At 48.7% G+C, this 20,271-nt stretch overlaps 1 protein-coding gene across 2 annotated transcripts in view; it reads right to left on the bottom strand.

Annotated features, from left to right (window-relative positions):
* The window catches only part of VPS8 (VPS8 subunit of CORVET complex), a 253,480-nt gene that overhangs the window by 181,025 nt on the left and 52,184 nt on the right, over positions 1-20,271 (bottom strand). Inside the window, exons 14-18 of one of the 2 annotated variants that reach the window (XM_039488831.1) lie at positions 14,371-14,541; positions 11,445-11,519; positions 6,489-6,524; positions 3,313-3,403; positions 1,027-1,073 (exon numbers count right to left, since the gene is read on the bottom strand). In XM_039488831.1, the coding sequence (XP_039344765.1) occupies positions 1,027-1,073; positions 3,313-3,403; positions 6,489-6,524; positions 11,445-11,519; positions 14,371-14,541 (420 nt within the window). The remainder of the gene's footprint in view (positions 1-1,026; positions 1,074-3,312; positions 3,404-6,488; positions 6,525-11,444; positions 11,520-14,370; positions 14,542-20,271) is intronic. The other variant, XM_039488832.1, reaches the window with a different exon arrangement.

Genomic DNA, 20,271 nt, shown 5'->3' with positions numbered 1-20,271 from the left:
TGCCTATGTGAGAAAAAGACCCAAAAATCAGGACTGTCCCTATAAAAATCGGGACATCTGGTCACTCTAGGGATCGGCAACCTTTGGCTCGCGGCCCATCAGGGAAATCCGCTGGTGGGGCAGGCCAGGCCGGTTAGTTTACCTGCAGCGTCTGCAGGTTCAGCCGATCGCAATTCCCACTGGCTGCGGTTCGCCACTCCAGGCCAATGGGGGCTGCGGGAAGCGGCAGCCAGCACATCCCTTGCCCGGAGCCACTTCCATAGCCCCCATTGGCCTGGAGCAGTGCACCACGGCCAGTGGGAGTTGTCTGCAGGTTCGGCCGATCGAGTTACAGGTAAACAAACTGGCCCGGCCCGCCAGCGGATTTCCCTGACGGGTCACGTGCCCAAGGTTGCCGATCCCTGCCATTGATTTTAACGGTTTAAAAACACACAGGGATAGTTGGTCTGAGAAAGCCTCTGTGCCTGCGAACAAAGGGATGTTCAGGAGGCTGAGGGCAGGTTGACTATTTAGTTACCTCTGAATTGGTCTTCGCTGCAATTAAATATTATTTCATTGTGCACTGCCCGCAAAAACAAGACTCAGAGGCAACTGGGCAATGTCAACGGGAAATGATTATTTTGCAGGTACAGGCACATTTAAGATACCCACTGGAAGTCAGGCTAGGTACATGCAGGATAGCTGCCAATATTGGAGTAGTGAAGTCTAATTCTTGAAGGATACATACTGGCTGGGCAATGGGACTTTGGTACCTGTGAAGTGCCAAAAGGGAAATTTGAGGGCATACTAGATACCACATCCTGCAAGTAGCATTTACCTGAGGTATACGTTCTGTCAGTATGCCTGATCACTAGTTTCTAATTGGTTCTCTTTTAAAATAAAGCTCATGATTTAAAAAAAAAATCACAACACACATACGCACACCCACAGAGATTTTTGGAGGACAGAAGCCAATTCTTTCATAAATAGTTGTGGGGTAAATTAAGAGTGGTATCAATACATATGAAATTGGGATTTGGAACTCACTCGGTCTGCAATGACAGCCTTTCGCTTACTGACATCCCCAGACAACCCTGTAAAGGAATACAAAGAGAAACAAAAGCAAAGGATCTTTTTCATAATCAATATGCAAATAGCAGTGAGGACTCATTTCAGCTCCCAAAACTCATAGATGATAGAATACTTAACTGCTGTAAACCTTTAGCTGCAGGTATCCAGATATCCTGAACATACCTAGACACCTCATACACAAAGGCCCTTTGCATTAACAAACGAAATCTACACTTCATGTGAAGATTAAGTTAATCTCTTTATTGATTGTTTTAGAACAGGGGTAGGCAACCTATGGCACGCGTGCCGAAGGCAGCACATGAGCTGATTTTCAGTGGCACTCACACTGCCCAGGTTCTGGTCACTGGTCTGGGGGGCTCTGCATTTTAATTTAATTTTAAATGAAGCTTCTTAAACATTTGAAAAACCTTATTTACTTTACATACAACAATAGTTTAGTTCTAGATTATAGATTTATAGAAAGAGACCTTCTAAAAATGTTAAAATGTATTATTGGCACACAAAACCTTAAATTAGAGTGAATAAACGAAGACTCGGCACACCACTTATGAAAGGTTGCCGATCCCTGTTTTAGAAAAAAGATTTTGAAAGGGCCCTGTTATGATACTGCCCCATTCAATCAGGAGGATTTGAGTTTTAGGTAATGAAGTCATTACCTGTATGTTTACAATCTCTTAGATTAGTTTTGTGAGGTATAATTACTACGGTACTCATAAAATGCTTTGAGATCTTTGCATGAAAGGAGCTAATTTACTGTACTACAAGTGCAAAATACATATATCCCAATAAAAATATGCAATTCCTCTGTATATTGAAAAACTATAATGTGCAGAAACTAAAATTTGTGATTTTCATTTATTCAAGTACAGTAGAACCTCAGAGTTATGAACAGAGTAATTAACTGACCGGTCAACCAGACACCTCATTTGGAACCAGAAGTATGCAATCAGGCAGCAGCAGCAGAGAGAAAAAAACAAATACACCTCTTCCCCAATATAACACTGTCCTCAGGAGCCAAAAAATCTTACCATGTTATAGGTGAAACCGCGTTTTATCGAACTTGCTTTGATCCACCAGAGTATGCAGCCCCGCCCGCCCCCGAGCACTGCTTTACCGCATTATAGCCAAATTCGTGTTATATCGGGTCGCGTTATATCGGGGTAGAGGTGTAATGTACAGTATAGTAGTGTGTTAAACATAAACTACTAAAAAAAAAGGAAAAGTTTTAATGTTTATTTCATTTAAATTAAGATGGTTCAAAGCAGCACTTTTTTTCTGCATAGGAAAGTTTCAAAACTGTATTACGTCAATGTTCAGTTGTAAACTTTTGAAAGAACAACATAACGTTTTGTTCAGAGTTACGAAGAACCTCCATTCCCAAGGTGTTGGTAATTCTGAGGTTCTACTGTATTACAAAGATAGTCAAATATCCTTTTGTGTATTTTATATATGGCCTGGAACTTAAAAAAAGCAACCTGTCAAAATCCATCAGAAAATTATTTAGAGAAAACGTAAGGTGAACCACACAAATTATAGTTCATTGGTGAAATTCAGCAAAGCAGGCACAGGCATATGTAACATACTTCACCAGCTAAGGACACTTAGAGGAGAGGGTATTACTTTAGTACCCAAAAAAACTACAACTAGTACAACTGCAGGGAAGCACTGAACTGGTGTGCTTTCCAGCTGCCCTAGCAATCCCCTGTATAGAAGCTATCTATGCTGGCTTCTTAGTCATGCCTGCGCATAAGTGAAGATGCACCACCTTGCCCCTCTTGTGCATTTTCAATCACCAGGGGCCTCTGACAACATTTTTTTAAATTCATATAAACACCTCCTTGGAGCCCTGGAAACCTTCTAGCAAGGTATGAAACACTGCTTTTCAGTAATCCCCTATTACAAGCCTCATTTTCCAAGAGCCACATTCTTTACAATTGTACTTTTCCAGGAAAATGAAAGCAGATGGAAATAATTACCCCATAACCCAGTAGGGGTGGGGGAGGTGCTTTGCCTTAAAACAGCTAATTACTAGAAGGAGAGCAGACTTTCCTAGGAAACTGCCCAACTCTGCAAAAACCAGTCAGCCCGTGGTCAACACATTTGCATCATTCTAATCACATTCAAAACTACAAGAGCTTTTTATTCTTCACTGATACAATTCCCACTTTAATTTCTTTTGAATAATGCTTGCTTCTGTGTGCATGTGTATAAAAGCTACCCCATTGCTTTAAATTAACTTACCTACTACAGCCTTTGCTTTACCTTCATGAAAAGACCACGCTAGAGCCAGGGCCTCAGTAAGACAGTCTTGTTTCAGAAGGTGATCCACTCTCTAAAATTAGATGTGCAAGCAATATGGGACTCCTCAGAATTCCAGAACAGCAATCCTTTAAGCCAGTGTTTCCCAACTGGTGGATCATGACCCCCAGGCAAGTGATGAAAGACAATTGTGTGGGTCTCAGGGCGTTGAAAATTATTACAATCTCAAGCAAAGAAAATCTTGCTCCCCCACTTACCTTTCTAGGTCAAGTATTCTGTCAACTCTCTCAAAACTACAAATACATTACAAAGGCTTATTATGGATACATTTTTTACTCTTGTAAATATAAGGAGGTAGGGAAAAAAATTATTTCAAATAAGGGATCATCAACCTGGAAAAGGTTGAGAAACACAGATCTAGACATATACGGCCAAGCATTTTAACAGAAATAATTTCAGAGATTTTGCATTTTAAACAACTGGGGTGAAATCCTGGCCCTATTTAAGACAATAAAAAAAAGTTTTGCCCCGGACTTCAACAGGACCAAGATTTTATCCACTGTCATTTAAACCAGTGGTTCTCAACCAGAGGTATGTGTACCCCATAGGTTACGCAGAGGTCTTCCAGGGGGTACATCAACTTAGCTAGATATTTGCCTAGTTGTATAACAGGCTACATAAAAAACACTAGTCAAGTCAGTACAAATTAAAATTTCTCAGATGACTTGTTTACACTGCTCTATAAACTTACTATACATTGAAATGTTTGTACAATATTTATATTCCAATTATAAGTTAAAAGTGAGAAAATAAGCAATTTTTCAGTAATAGTGTGCTGACACACTTTCGTACTTTTATGTCTGATTTTGTAAGCAAGTAGTTTAAGTGTGGTGTAACTTGGGAATACACAAGACAAATCAGACCCAGTGAAAGCAGTGTGCTTCCACTTCCACATTTGGACCACATCTCCTCAGTTTGGCGAAAGCAAGATAATTTGTCTCCGAGATTCTGAGATGCAGGTGAACAGGAGGTGCAGCACAGAATATGAAGCCTGTGAGGAAGGCACAAAGATGGCTATGCATTGCCCAGTCTCTGGGCTACCAGGGGCTGCTCTAAGGGTAAGTATACACTACAGAGCTACATCAGCGCAGCTGCACCACTGTAGTGCATCTGGTCAAGTCATGCTACGTCAACGGGAGAGAGCTCTCCTGTTGGCATAATTATTCTACCGCGGTAAGAAGCGGAAGCTATGCTCTCCCACCGACATAGTGCCAGTGTAGACAGCGCTTAGGTCAGTGGTTCTCAAACTTATGTACTGCTGACCCCTTTCACACAGCAAGCCTCTTAGTGCAACCCCCCTTAGAAATTAAAAACACTTTTTAAATATTTAACACTATTATAAATGCTGGAGGTGAAGCGGGTTTTCACCTGACACCTCATTACCCCCTGAGGGATCCTGACGCCCAGTTTGAGAACCCTTGGCTTAGGTCGATCTAACTTGCCTCAATCAGGGGGGTTTCTTTTGCACACCCTTGAGTGGCCTAAATTAGATCAATTTAAGTGGTAGCATAGACCAGCCCTAATTTACAGCAGCCTTACCCAGACTGCGCCGCAACCCAGAGTTTGGATAGCACTCCCCTGGCAAAACCCTTACACTGGGGGCTGTGAGAATGCAGTGTAAAGCTGTGTTCACTGGCCCTACTCTGCACCTATACCAGGGAAACTCCTCTCCCCCACAGGCTGGTTGTGGTACCTTTAATGCCTTCTGTGCACCACTGGAGCAGTGTAATTAGGACCAGGAAGGAGTCCAGAATTGGCACCAGAGATTTGTATTTGAAGGGATGTCTCAAGTCCTCTATAGCCCACCATTACACATTGCAGCAAAAATAATTTTCCAGGCTTCCCTGGCAGATAATTCCATTCACTATAACCTCTCCTTATGCTTAGGGTAGAGCCTCAGGAGTAACTTCGAAGGTACTGAGGCCTCAGCACTCTTGGATGTGGAGATTTAAAATAAGACCATGCTGTTATGATTAGCTGGGGATTACTTTTCCTTTTACTATGCACTAAGTTCTCCTGGTCTCTCTAACCTAAAACAAGCCTATGCTTTTATCACTTGCTGGTTCATAGATTCCAAGGCCTGAAGGAACCATTGTGATCATCTAGCCCAGGGGTCGGCAACCTATGGCACACGTGCCAAAGATAGCACATGAGCCGATTTATAATGGCGTGCTGTGGCTGCTGCTGGCCCTGCTCAGCCCGCTGCCGAACCCTGGCCGCCGAACCCTTGCCAGCTAGGGTTCCGACTGCTGACCCCTTGCCAGCTGGGGTCCCGGCTGCTGGCCCCGCTCAGCCCGCTGCCAGCCTAGGTGAACAGAACAGAACCCTGGGATGAGCAGGCCGGTGGCGTAAGATCAGCATTTTAATTTAATTTTAAATGAAGCTTCTTAAACATTTTGAAAACCTTGTTTACTTTTCATACAACAGTAGTTTAGTTATATAATATATAGACTTATAGAGAGAAACCTTCTAAAAATGTTAAAATGTATTACTGGCACGCGAAACCTTAAATTAAAGTGAATACATGAAGACCCGGCACACCACTTCTGAAAGGTTGCCAACCCCTGATCTAGCCTGACTCCTGTACAACACAGACCATAGAACTTCCCCAAAATAATGCTTAGAGCAGATCTTTTAGAAAAACTTCCAATCTTCATTTAAAAATTGTCAGTGATGGAGAATCCACCGTGATACTAGGTAAATTGTTTCAACAGTTAATTACCCTCAGTGGTAATTGACTTATAGCTACAGAGGACTGTATAATAGTAGCCTGAATATATACTGTATCTCTTTCAAGTCAGTGAAGGTGGAAACATTTCAAGACATTAAAATATTTTTGCAAAGATGGGGAGAGAAAAAAAATACAATCCCTATTCAGTACCCAAGCATATGCTGGAAATTGCTCCATGGCATATTGTGGTAATAAGCTATTCTTGGGACCTAGCTGTATATGTAGCTCTTATATAAATTCTTAATACTCTAATCAGATTATACTTTAAAAATTCTATTAGTCCTGAAGTTCCTCTCCGCCATCAAGCTACTTTTAAACAATTCACACAATTTATTAAAAAACATATATGCCTCCTCTCTTGACTTACCTCTCTCCAGCTCCTTATCATCATCACATGAACAGACTGAAAGAGAGAAACAAACCATCAGGAAGGGAGATATTCCTTTACGGGCAGTTGTTCATGAGTAACAATCTATGGATTCCCACTGTAGTCTTATTGCGCCCGCCCACTTCTAAAGACCGCCCCCCCCCGCAACCTAGTGTCAAAACGAGGATACCGGATGGGGACATCAAGCAGAGAACCCCAGACAGCGCCCACTGCTCCTCAAAGGTGTCGAGGGAGCCAGCGGACACTGCCCAGTGGAACTCTGCCCGGATGTATGAAACTAGGGAGGAACAGAAATAGGCCCCACAATTGCAGAGCACCCCCTCCTCCAGCATCCCCCTCCTGGTAGTGTAGATGAAGAGTTTGGCCAGGGCCAGGAGGAGGTTGACAAGGAGGTCTCGCGACTTCGTGGGGCCACGGATGGGGTGTGCAAAAAGGAACAGATGTGGGGAAAAGTGCATCCAGAACCTCAACAAGAAGTTCTGGACAAGCCGGAATAGGGGCTGCAACCTGGCGCATTCAAGACAGGCGTGCGCCAGGTTCTCCCTCACGCTACAAAAAGGGGCAGGCCCAGGGTACAGGTGTGAACTGCTCCAGGTACACCACCATGTTCACGGCTCCGTGAAGGAGCTGCCAACTGATGTCTCCGGTGGGCCGTGGGACCAAGGTGGAATAAAGGCTGGCCCACCAGGGCTCCTCACCCTCTTTAGGTGGAAGATAGTTCCACCATTTGGTGTCGGAGCGGGACACGAGGGTGAGGACATGCAGTGTGTGGAGCACGAGCGTGTACAGTTGGTCTCTAGGCATGGTTTGGAACCGGACTGGCTGCAGGGTGTGCAGCCGGCTCAGGGTGTGGGAACGGGGAGGCCAGGGGGATCTCGTGGAACAGGGGCCGAATAAAAATGTCCAGAGAGCCCGAGGTGAGGGATGAGCGCCCTCTCGCAGGGCCCACTGCAGGAAGACGAGAGAGACAGGTGACAAAGCAGCCTCCACCTCCTGGAGTATGCACGGGGGGTGGGGTTGGAAGGGTGGAGAGCCCCATGTGCCGACCAAGCACATGGGGATCCACCCAGTCCCCCGTCGTAGTCCAGGAGGTCTCCGACCCTAGTGGTTTCTGCCAGGACCAATCTCCAGCGCACTGAGGGAGACTCTGCCACCTGCACACATAGATCAGGGTTGTGTAGCAGGGGCTCCACGAGGAGGTTCACCCCCTCAGTGGCCACAAAGGACCTGCTTGCTGAAAAGAGCTTCCAGGTCTGGAGGAGGTCCTGGTATTAGCCCAGCAGCTCTGAGAGGTCTTGTGGAAGACCCCTCAGGTGGAGAAAAAGAGCTGCCGGTCATATCGGAGCCCTCAGAGGCAGCGGAGGAAGGCGTGTGCCAACGTGCTCCACGCCGGACTACCGGACCATAAAGGAGTCTCTGCAGGGCCTGGAGGAGGAAGACATGGACCTGGCTGCGAAGGCAAACAAGGCCCTGCCCACTCTCCTCCAGGGGAAGACTCAAAACCCCTGCAGAGACCCAGTGCAGCCCCGGCCAGAAGAACTCCAGGGCCATCCTCTTGAGCCTGGCCAGGATCCCTGGGGCTGGGCTCAGAGTGTTGAGCCGGTGCCAGAGCATGGACAGGACTAGCTGGTTCAGCACCAGCGCCCTCCCTCGCAGGGAGAGACACCAGAGCAGTCCTGTCCATCTCCGCAGCCGCTCACCCACCCTGGCCTCCAAATCCTACCAGTTCTCCATTGGAGAAGGATGCATGGCGGATAAATGCTAAGATAAAGCAGCAGACCTGCGCTCCACCGGATGGCTTGAAGCGCGGGTGGGAGGGAAGCTCACCTGCCACCCATCCCCGACCACCAGGCCAGAGCTCTTGACCCAGTTGACCCGGGCGGAGGAGGCTGCCGAGTAAACGGCCTGGCAGGCCTCCACCCGCACCAGGTCGCCCGGGTCCTGGACCACGAGGAGCATGTCATCGGTGAACGCTGACAGGACCAGCCACAGCTCCGGCAGAGGAGACAGAGGAAGGGCTCGATCGCCAGGGTGTACAGCTGGCCCGAGAAGAGGCACCCCTGCCGTACTCCCCGCCCGAAGCTGACCGGCTCGGTCAGGGTCCAGTTGAGTCTGACTAAACACTCCGCGTCAGTGTACAGCACCTGGAGAAAGACCACGAACTGGGGCCCGAAGCTGAATGCCTGCAGAGTGCCCAGGAGGGCGTAGAAGCAGCGGGAGCCACGATGCATCTCCCAAAGGAGATGGATGCAGGATCGAACGAAGGCCCGATGGTCCTCCAGGGCCTTGGAGCTCCTCCTGCTTCTCCCAGTACGCTGCGCAGAGGGGTGGATCCTCGGGGCCGGAGGCCAGATGCCTCTCTAGCTCTAAGACCTCCCGCTCCAACTGCCCTATTACTGCATCTCTCCGCTGGCTGGCGCCCCAAGAGTAATCACAGCAGAAGAGCTGTGTGCACACCTTCCCCACATCCCACCACCACTGCGCCGAGGGAAAGGCGTGCCGCTGCCCCCACCAGGCCAGCCAGAACTCCTGGAAGGATGCCACGAAGCCCACGTCCTCCAGCAAGCTGTTGTTAAAATGTCAATAGGCTGGCCCTGGCCTCTCTATACTGAGAGAGAGGCCATCACGGTCACCAGGTGATGATCCAAGAACGGGGCCGGATGGATGCCGGAGGCATGGGCCCATGCCAGATGGACACGTGAAAAATAAAAGCGGTCCAACCAGGAGTGGCACAACCAATCGTCCTCCACCAGGGCAAAGATGGTGTCGTCGTCCGGGTGGTGGTCACGCCAGACATCCACCAGGGAGTGATGGCCCATGATCTCCCTGAGGACGCCTGCAGCCGCCTGGGATTTCTTGACTCCTGAGCGGTCCCGGTCCTCAAGGGTGGTGTTGAAGTCCCTGCCCAGAACCAGGCACTCATGAGGATCCAGGGTGCCGAGGAAGGCTGATGCCTGCCAATAGAAATGCACTCGTTCCAGGCCTATGTTCGGGGCGTAGATGTTGACCAGGTTTAATGTCAGCCCCTCCACACAGGCCCAGACATGCAGCAGGCGGCCCGGCACAACCTCAGCGACCCCCAGCACCTTGAGCCGTAGCTCAGGGGAGAACAAGGTGGCCACCCCAGCCAAGCGGGCGCTGAGGTGGCTAAAATATACCCCGTCCCCTCCCACTCCAGCCGCCAGCTAGCCTTGACAGCTGGAGCCGGGTGGGTCTCCTGCTGGAAGATCATAGAGTACCCCCCCTCCTGAAGGAAGGAGAGCACCTGGCTCCTGCAGAGACCCACCTTACAGCCCCGGATGTTTAATGTGGCAAAGATGACGGCTTTCAGAAGGAGGGCTGGGGCGGATCCTCACGGGCAGGGTGATCGACAGCCTCAAGCGGGCCCCACAACAACCCATGTTCAACCCCAAAGGTCATGAGGGATTGGAGAGGAATCCTCTCTTCTTACTCGACAGCAGCAGCAGCTCCGAAGCAGCAAGCAGTAGTCAGCTGGCCAGGCAGGAGGGACCCCTAGGTGGTGGTAGGGTCTGTGCTTCTCCCTACGGGGGATTGGGGGAGGCCGGCAAGGCCCCCCACACTCAGCAGTAACAGTAGTCCAGGGAGGGAGACTCCAGCCAGCAGAAGCAGCAGCAGCAGCCCAGGAAGGGAGGAAGAGCTCCAACCAGCAACATCAGCCCAAGCAGACTGACCTCTCCCTGTAGTGGGGGAGCTGCCCCACTCCTGAGGAACAGGGATTCAAAGCAGCCCTGGAGAGGGCTGTGGCTGGGAAAAGGAGTGAAAGCAGCCAAGCTAGGCTGATTGGAGAAGCAGCCACAGCTGTGGCCAGCTCAATTAGGGCCCAGCTGGCCCTGATAAGAGGGCTGGGGGCCAGGAGCTGAGGATTCTCTCTCTAGCTGTGGAGAGAGAAGGACCTAGCTACCTGGGAGCTCAGGGTACCAGGAGTAGAGCAGGGCTGGGGAAAGGCAGGAGGAGAGCTCCAGCCTAGCAACTCCCCAGGCCGAGGCCTTGGTAAAGGCCTATGTAGGTACTGGGGGTGGGAGGTGCAGCCCAGAGATAGACAGAGGCAGCTGGTCCAAACTCCTTGCCAATGATGCGTGGCCATGACAGACTGCAGTTTGCCCCAGTGAGTGGGGGCTAGATGACGAATGGCAGTAGCCACTGGGGCAAGGTGGGTGAGAGGGTTGGGGGTTCCCCTGGGAGGGGAGACCCAGAGCAGGGGTACTGCAGGGGCAGAACCCTGAGGTAAAAGGGCACCAGGGTCCTAAGGCAGGTGAGTCATTGGCCAGCAGAGGGCGCTCTGGAGGTTGAAGAGCTAATTCCCAAGATGGCCAGCAGGAGGCACCGCGCCAGTGAGTCTCAACCTCACTACATCCACACATACATTATAGTGTCCCAGTGATACAAAATGTTCCTACAAGGCTCTGCTTAAGTCTGACCTACATTGAGAGAATGGAGGACACCAAGCACAAGGATGTATCTTATTTTCCATATGCTGGGATTCGGCCTCTCTCACTTTTCACCTGTTCCATTCACTCTAGTGCTTCTTGTAAAGGAGGGACTTGTTAATTTCTGCACATTTCATTTGACATTTTACCCACTATACATTTACTCTGAAGTAGCACTCAGCAGGGACTGTAATCCCAGGTGCTACTTCAGCACATGCCTGGGCTAAGACCAGACTGGATTCAGGAAACTTAAAACAAACAACATTAGAGTTACTGCCTACAAAACCTCCCCATTTTACAGCTCCATGTCCTAAAGCTTCATCAGACGTAAGATTGCAGCACTTAGGACCTCACAGCTCCACTGACATCTTTCAGGAATCTCCCTTGCAGAACACTTCTTTCACTAGATACAAACACTCACTTGGATCACTAAAGCCACCTTACTCTTGAAAGTGCATTACATTTCCTGAGAGCTGTCTGCATTTACCTTTGTGCCAAGATAGAAGATTTGACCACCACAGCTGCTGATGGACTGGTAACAGGCTTTCTCCCCAACCAGGGCCTGGGAAAAATATAACATTTACTCCAGCACAAGCTGCTTTTATTTTTATTTTCAGTGAACATACATGACATATGTGGCTGTATCTAAACCCTGGAGACATTTAGCAATGAAGAAATGAAACAAGAGTTGGGGAGGAGATAGCAGTTTGCCTAGTCATGCTGTACACATGAAGTGGAGCTTGAGACCTAGCAACCCAACTCCTTTCACAGATGCTAACTCAGACTTCACTGGAAAAGTCATGTAGTGCAGGGAACACTGTCTCACACTCATGTGTCAGTAATGACAATTACTGCGTTCACAAGACACCACCAGGAAGCTAAAAGAAAGAAAAATCTTGTGAGAAATGGCAATTCAGAGTAATTCCAGTCTTATTTCACAATATAAGGCATTTCTGCTCAGGTTTATCTGGTTAAGGCCAGAGAGAAAGAGGGAAAAAAAAAAAGATAAAACATAGAAGGATGCAATCTTCAATAGGAAAGTGCCCTGAGCATCAGCCAGGATGTTGGTTAAATATGGACTCCAAGGAAAGAATATCCCCTACCAAATCACCATCCTCACTTCCTCCATCCCCTGGGTTTTTCTAGACGTATCCCGATCTGGCACAACCCTGCTTAGAATATGAGACCTGGTGAGATTATAGCCAAAGATGATATAACTGCAGTCTTTGCATAACAGCAGCTGGAAAAAAAACTCTGGTAATTAACCACAGCAAAACTGGTTGAGAGTTGCCTCTACAAAGGTTAATAGTGATCAGAGTCTCAACACAAGTAAGATTAACAAGGGGGAAGGAATGCAAGCCAAAATAGGGAAAACAGGTTAAAGAATATTTAGTTTAGTTAGATGCATTCAAGTTAGCAGAGCTTGATGAAATTCATCCTAGGATATTTAAGTAACTAGCTGAAGTAATCTTGGAACTGTTAGCAATTATCTTTGAGAACTCATGGAGGATGGGTGAGGTCCCAGAAGACTGGAGAAGGGCAAACATAGTACCTTTCTTTCAAAAGGAGAACAAAGAGGACCTGGAGAATTAAGGACTAGTCAGCCTAACTTTCATACCTAGAAAGATATTGGAACAAATTATTAAACAATCAATTTGTCAGCACCTAAAAATAAGGAATAGCCAGCATAGATTTGTCAAGAACAAATCATGACAAACCAACCTAATTTCCTTTCTTCTCCTACTGGCCTAGTGGAGAAGGAAGAAACAGTAGTGAGAGAGATCAGGACATTTCACATCAATCCCACATAACATTCTCATAAGCAAGCTAGGGAAATGTGGTCTAGATTAAATTACTATAAGGTGGGTGCACAACTGGTTGAAAGACAGTACTCCAAAAGTAGTTATCAATGGTTTGCTTTCAAACTGGGGAGCCTTATCTAGTGAGGTCCTGGAGGGGTCAGTCCTATTCAGTATTTTCATTAATGACTTGGATAATGGAATGGAAAATATGCTTACAGAGTTTGCAGATAAAACCAAACTGAGAGTGGTTGCAAGCAATTTGTAGGATAGAACCAGAATTCAAAGTGATCTTGACAAACTGGAGAATTGGTCTGAATTCAACAAGATCAAATTCAATAAAGACAAGTGCAAAATATTTCACTTAGGAAGGAAAAAAAATCAAATGCATAACTACAAAATGGGAAAGAACTGGTTAGGTGATCATACTGCTGAAAAGGATCTGGGGTTTCTAGTGGATCACAAATTGAGCACGAGCCAACAATGTGATGCAGCTGTAAAAAAAAGGCTAGTATTCAGAGATGTATTAATAGGACTGTCATACATAAGACATGGGAGATAATTGTTCTGCTCTACTTGGCATTGGTGAGACCTCAACTGGAGCACTGTGTTCAATTCTGGATGCCACACTTTCAAGAAGATTTGTATAAACTGGAGAGAGTTCAGAGGAGAGCAACAAAAATGATAAAAGGTTTAAAAAATATGACCTATGAGGATAGGCTAAAAAAATGGGCATGTTTAGTCTTCAGAAAAGATGACTGAGGAAGGACCTGATAATAGTCTTCAAATATGTTAAGGGCCATTACAAAGAGGACTGTGATCAATGTCCACTGAAGGTAGGACAAGAAGTAATGGGCTTAATCAGCAGCACGAGATTTAGATTAGATAGTCGGAGAAAAAAAAAACTAAGGTTAGTTAAGCTCTGGAACAGGCTTCCAAGGGAGATTGCAGAATCCCCATCATTGAAGGTTTTTAAAACAGATCAGAAACGCTTGTCAAAGATTGTCTAGATTTAGTTGGTCCTTCCTCAGCACAGGGGACTGAACTTAATGCCGTCTCAAGTCTCTTCCAACTCTACATTTCCGAGTCTATATTCCCACTCCTGGGATGCGACTCGCCCCAGAACCACTGAGCTTCAGCAGCTTTCTGTAAAACAGCATCCAATGAAACCATACAAGAACTCTCTTGCAAGACTCTGTATTGGGACCTGTCGTTATAAGAGGCCGGGGGCCCCAGTAACTTCAGTGTCTTCTATTCCGAGTTTTAGGAGAGGAACGTTGAGGAAAAGGAAAAAGTGTGGCCTTTGCATAGTCACTCTACCTGCCCAATCTCAAAGAACCAGCTGCTACAGTCACCATTATATTTTTCTTTGAAGAGGGTCTGAGGCTCAGTGGGATGGTGGTGCATCCTACAAGTGTGAATCTGAGGAGGCAACACTTCAAGAATTATCAGTTCTCGCTAAACCAACAACAAATAAGCTTTTTAAAAAGGCTCTTTAAAGACGACGTTTTAGGCAGTCCCAAATGTCCCTGTTCAAAAAAAAGCAAATTTCAAAGAGTGTTATCAAATAGACAAGTAAAATATTAGCAGGCTACAACGTTCATAGGTCTTTACCAATGCTTGACTGACATTGCCTCCTGTGGCCAGTGATTTGAAGTGACTGCTGTTATATACTAGCTGCACCTCCGAAATCTCTATAGTTTCCAGCTCCTCCTGAGTCTGGCGATCTATCACGTGCAGCTTCTCCACACTGTCCAGAAGCACTACTGTGCGTGAGTTTATCCACTGGAAAAAAAAGACATGTCAAACTTCAGCAACATTTAATACATAACTATCAGGACAAATAGCAGAATATACTACAAGAACATCCTAGAGCACTAATATCTTAAGCTAGTGGTAGCTGGCAGCATAAAGAAGTTGCTATTCTTGGTATTTGGGGTAAGGCTGAAGTTTAGAATCCAACTGCTTTACAGGGCAAAAGTGTAACTACAAGGAAGGTGACAACCAGAAAACTTTCTTTGGAGCACCCAGTTATGACAAACTTCCTCAGGGAGTTTAATTTCTTATAACTGTACGTATCTAGTCAAAGGAAAATCCACCACAATTTTTGCTCTTCCAGCACAATATATACCTGGCACATATATCGCCTTCCTCCCTGAAATCCAAGCACTTCACAAGTTTAAAATGGTTACTCACCTTCTTGTAACTGTAGTTCAAGATGTGTTGCTCATATCCATTCCAATTAGGTGTGCACGCGTGCCGCGTGTAAAGTTGACAAAGTTTTTCCCCTAGCAGCACCCTGGTCAGTTCAGCTGTGAAACCTCCTGGAGTGGCGCCTCTATGGTGATCAATATATGACCATGCTGACCCAGCACCTCCTCAGTTCCTTCTTGCCAGTTATTCTGACAGAGGGAAAGATGGGTGGGTTTGAAATGGATATGAACACCACATCTCGAAGAACAATGGTTACGAGAAAGTGAGTAATCGTTTTTTCTTCGAGTGATTGCTCATATTGAATCCAGTTAGGTGACTCCCAAACCTTACCTAGGCAGTGGAGTCGGAGTTATGGAATTGCTGATTGGAGTACCGCTCTGCCAAAAGCTGCATCATCTCTGGCATGCTGGTGTAATGAGAGGTGAACATATGTACCCAGGCCCAAGTTGCTGCCCTGCAGATTTCTTGGATTGGGACCTGGGCCAGGAACACTGCCGAAAAGGCCTGTGCCCTTGTGGCGTGTGCTGTAAGTGCCAGGGCTGGTATCTTGCCAGCTCGTAGCACCTGCAGGTGCAGAACATGATCCAGAAAGATATTCTTTGAGATGAGACTGGGAGCCCTTTCATACGGTCAACTGGTTTGACTTCCTGAACCGCGTAATGCCGTCAATGTAGAAGGCTAGTGCTTGCCGAACATCCAGAGTGTGCATCCTCTGCTCGCAGCTACTGGCAAGAGGCTTAGGATAAAAAACAGGCAGGAATGTGTCTTGGCTAGTATGGAAATGTGACGCAACCTTAGGAAGAAAGGCCGGGTGAGGTCTGAGTTGCACCTTATCCTTGTGGAAAACCATACAAGGTAAGTCAGCGGTAAGGGCCTTTAACTCAGACACCTTCCTTGCTGATGTAATGGCGACCAGGAAGGCTACATTCCACAACAGATCGAGAAGGGAGCAAGTCACCAGTGGTTCAAATGGGAGCCCCATTAGTTTGGAGAGGATCAAGTTAAGGTCCCACACAGGAACAGGCTTTCTAATCTGAGGATGTAGCCGTTTCCAGACCCTTGAGGAACCAGCCAACCATGGGGCTGGCAAAAACAGAGCGTTCAGATGCTCCCAGGTGGAAAGCTGAGATAGCAGCGAGATGTACTTTTATTGATGATGCTGCCAGGCCTTGCTGTTTCAGGTGAAGAAGGTACTCTAGGATGAGAGGTATAGATGGCTGAAGTGGGGGTGTATGACGCTGGTCACACCAGCAAATAAACCTTTTCCTCTTTGCCAGATGTGGCCCTAGTGGGGTTCTTCCTGTGCTAAGGCAGACCTCCCTTACCTGTTCCAAGCACAGAAGCCCCTTGGGATTCAGCCATGACGGGGCAAAGACAATAACCGTGGTCCTGAGTGATCAGATTGGGGTGGAGTGGCAACACGATCGGGGCATCCACCGATTGCTCCAGGAGCGTGGTGTACCAGTGTTGTTGAGGACATACTGGTGCCACCAGAATTATCTCCACCCTATCCCTACAGATTTTGAATAGGGCCTTGTGCAAAAGAGGGATCGGGGGAAAGGTGTAGAGCAGGCAGCTTCCCCAGGGTTGCAGTAATGCATCCGTGATTGAGCCTGGACTGTGTTTCCGGAAGGAGCAGAACATTGGGAACTTTCTGTTGCTCCAGGTGGTAAACAGGTCGACCTGGGGAAACCCCCACCTTTGGAAGATGGAGTGCATGACATCCGGCAGGATGGACCACTCATGATTGGAGAAGGATCTGCTGAGGTGGTCCATCAGTGTGGTCTGAACTCTGGGTAGATAGGATGCTTCTAGGTGAATGGAGTGGATTATGCAGAATCCCCATAGCTGGAGGGCTTCCCGACATAGGGGAGAAGAACGGGCTCCATCCTGCTTGTTGATATAAAACATGGCCATGGTGATGTCCATTAGAACTGCCATGCACTGGCCCTGTAGTCGGGCCTGAAAGGTCTGGCATGCTAGTCGCGTCACCCTCAGCTCCTTGATGTTTACATGGAGAGAGAGCTCATCCTGCAACCACAGGCCCTGCATTTGGAGGTCTTGCAAATGTGCCCCCCATCCCAGAGGTGATGCATCTGTTAACAGGGACAAGGAGGCGCTGGGGGCTGTTGAAGGGGACTCCTTCATACACTGTCCAAGGGTTGAGCCACCATTGGAGGGACGAGAGTACTTTCTCTGGCACTGCAACCACTGAATTCAAGCTGTAGCGCTCTGGGTGATATGCCGAAGCAAGCCATGCCTGGAGTGGCCTGAGCCTCAGTCTGGCATGCCGGATCACGTAAGTGCAGGCTGCCATGTGGCCGAGGAGACTCAGACATCCCCTTGCTGTAGTGGTCGGGTACTGCCTGAGGCCTTAAATAAGGTCTGTCATGGCTTGGAATCGGGACTTCGTCAAAAGTGCTCTTGCCTGAACAGAGACCAACACTGCCTCGATGAACTCTATGCTTTGGGTTGGTGACAAGATTGACTTGTTCGTGTTGAGGAAGAGACCCAGTCTCTCGAAAGTGGAGCTGACTAATTGAAATTGAGACTCCACCTGCTCCCTAGTGTGCCCCCTGAGCAGCCAATCAAGGAAGGCTGCTACAACTGACATGCAGTCGGTGAACACATGGGGCGGGGGGGGGGTCTGTTGACAGGCTGAAGGGGAGGACCATGAACTGATAATGTTTGTGGTCGACCACAAACCATAGGAATCGTCTATGTGCAGGCCAAAGAGCTATGTGAAATTACATGTCTGTCATGTTGAAGGCAGCATACCAGTCTCCCAGATCCAGAGAAGGGATAAATTGTAGTCAGGGAGACCATGCAGAACTTCAGCTTTGCCATAAACTTGTTGAGTCCTCGCAGGTCTAGAATGGGTATGAGACCCCTTTAGCCTTAGGGATTAGGAAGTATCGAGAATAGAATCCCTTGCTCCTGAGGAACCTCCTCCACCGCTCCTATGGCGAGGAGTGCCTGCACATCCTGGATAAGGAGTTGCTCATGAGAGGGGTCCCTGAAGAGGGATGGGAAAGGAGGGGTGGGAGGGAGGGCAGGAGCAGAACTGGAGAGAATATCCCATTTCCTCCATACAGAGGACCCAGTGGTCCGAAGCACGGTAGAAGTGGGACAGACAACTCACAAAAGAAGGGGAAGGATACAGAATCGTGGCTGGTGTACCATCCTTGGGCACACCTTCAAAAGGCCTGCTTGGAGCCCGATGATGGTTTGGTCAGGCCCTGGCCCTGCCCAGGCAGGGAGTGGGAAGGCTTGCGTCTGCCATTCCTGCCCCTTCTCCTATAGAAGTCCTGCTTTGGCTGAGAAGGATAGGAGCGCTGCTGCTGTTGCTGTGGCTTAAAATGTTTATGTTGGGTTGCTGGGATGTGCATACCCAAGGATTTCATAGTAGCCTGGGAGTCTGTTAGGCTATGCAGCCTGGAGTCCATCTGCTCCACAAACAGGCCTGCCCCATCAAAAGGCAGGTCCTGCATGATCTGTTGAACCTTGGGCGGAAGCCACAAGGACTGCAGCCATGAGCCACGCCTCATGGAGATTCCAGAGGACAAGATACGTGCTGCCAAGTCCACAGCGTCCAGTGAAGCCTGTAAAGAGGTCCATGCCACTGCCTTGCCCTCCTCAACGATAGCTTCAAACTCCTCCCTGGACTCTGCTGGCTCCTTAAATTTCAGCATCAAGTTTCAGGTGTTGAAGCTGTATCTAGTCAGGATTGCCTGCTGGTTGGCAATCCTGAGTTGCAAGCCCCCCATGGAGTACACATTGCACCTGAACAAATCAAGGGGCTTGGTGCCCTTTGACTTGGAGAGGCAGCTACAGCAAGCCCAGCACCCTTCTCGTTTACTGTGCCAATGAGCAGGGCTGTGGGTGTGTGAAGAGGTATTCGTACCCCTTAGAGCGGACAAAATACTTTCTTTCCACACTCTTCACAGTGGGAGGGATGGAGGCTGGGGTCTGCCAAATGGTCTTTGTGTTGGCCTACATAGTTTTGATAAAGGGTAGAGCCACCATATATGGGCCTTCCATGGCCAGGATGTCGACCATAGGGTCCTCTGACTACCACCTCCTTGGCCTGCAGATACATAATCTGTGCCACCCTGCGTAGGAGGTCCTGATGGGCACGGCTGTCTATGGGGTGGCAGCCCCAAGGTGGAAGTGCCCGCAATCACCTCGTCCAGGGAGGCAGAGGCGGCTAATGGGGGAACAGGGTCCTCCTGACCCTCTTGGTCCCCAGGGGCCTCCTGCCCTGACTATTTCAGGGCCAACCACCCCTGGATCTAGCTTGGGAACGGGGATCGGTTCCAGGGGCAGTAGTGCGGCCAGTACCTCCTCAGCACCCCTAGGGGTGGGGCGACTGGCTGATGCCTCCGGCACCCTCGGTTCAGACACAGCCGAACAGGAACCCTTGGATTGGCTGACCTGTACCAGCACTGCTCAGAGTATCTAGACCCCACCTCCGAGTTCGAAGACGGGGACCAGGATGGCGGTGCCGAGTGCAGCTGGGCTGGGGAGCGGTGCCGTGGACTGGTGTCGAGATGACCAGTGCCAGGAGCAGGACATGCTGTGTGATGGGGATCAGCGCCGGGACCCCAAGTGGTATCTTGCCTCTGCTGGCGGTGCTGAAGGACGAAGCATTGCGGGTTTGCCTCGAGACATTGCCACATGTTGTGGCACCAAAGGCTTGGCTCGAAGGGCCAGGGACCATGGCGCCATCATGGCGATCAAGTCCCTCGGGGCCCCAAAGGTGTCCGGGGTAGACCTCCTCAATCACCTGGCTCAGGGAGTCCAATGGCACCGGACTCAACCATCCCCCTTGCGGGGCCGAAGTAGACAGTGCCGGCTTCCAAGTTTTTGGCACTGGGTGCTCCTCCCTGGGATGCGCCCTGTTTGCCGGCTCCAAAGGGGTGGATCCCGGAGTCAGAGAGCCACTTCTCCCTTGCTTCCGGAGCCGCTTCTGCACTGGGGAATGGGACTGGTGCAGGGCCATTCCCACTGGTTTTGGTGCTGAGGAGCAGCTGTGCCACGGGTCTCTTCCAGAATCCTTCCATGGTGCCACTTCTGCCACTGCCACCGGGGCATTGCACACCAATGAGCTTGGTGCTGGGTCTTGCCGCGCCAATGCAGGTTGCGGTCTGAGTGCTGCCTCCATAAGGTGGTGCTTGAGGCAAAAGTCCTGCTCCTTTTTTGTTCTGAGGTGAAACCCTTTATAAATCCTGCACTTGTCAGCCTGGCGTGCTTCCCCCAGAGACACTTTAAACAAGCGTCATGGGGGTCGCCTGTTGGCAT

The sequence above is a fragment of the Mauremys reevesii genome, linkage group 9 (genome assembly GCF_016161935.1).
Source record: "Mauremys reevesii isolate NIE-2019 linkage group 9, ASM1616193v1, whole genome shotgun sequence".
NCBI lineage: Eukaryota > Metazoa > Chordata > Testudines > Geoemydidae > Mauremys > Mauremys reevesii.
Note: the sequence above shows the minus strand (reverse complement) of the source record. Positions and strands in the feature narration are given on the sequence as shown.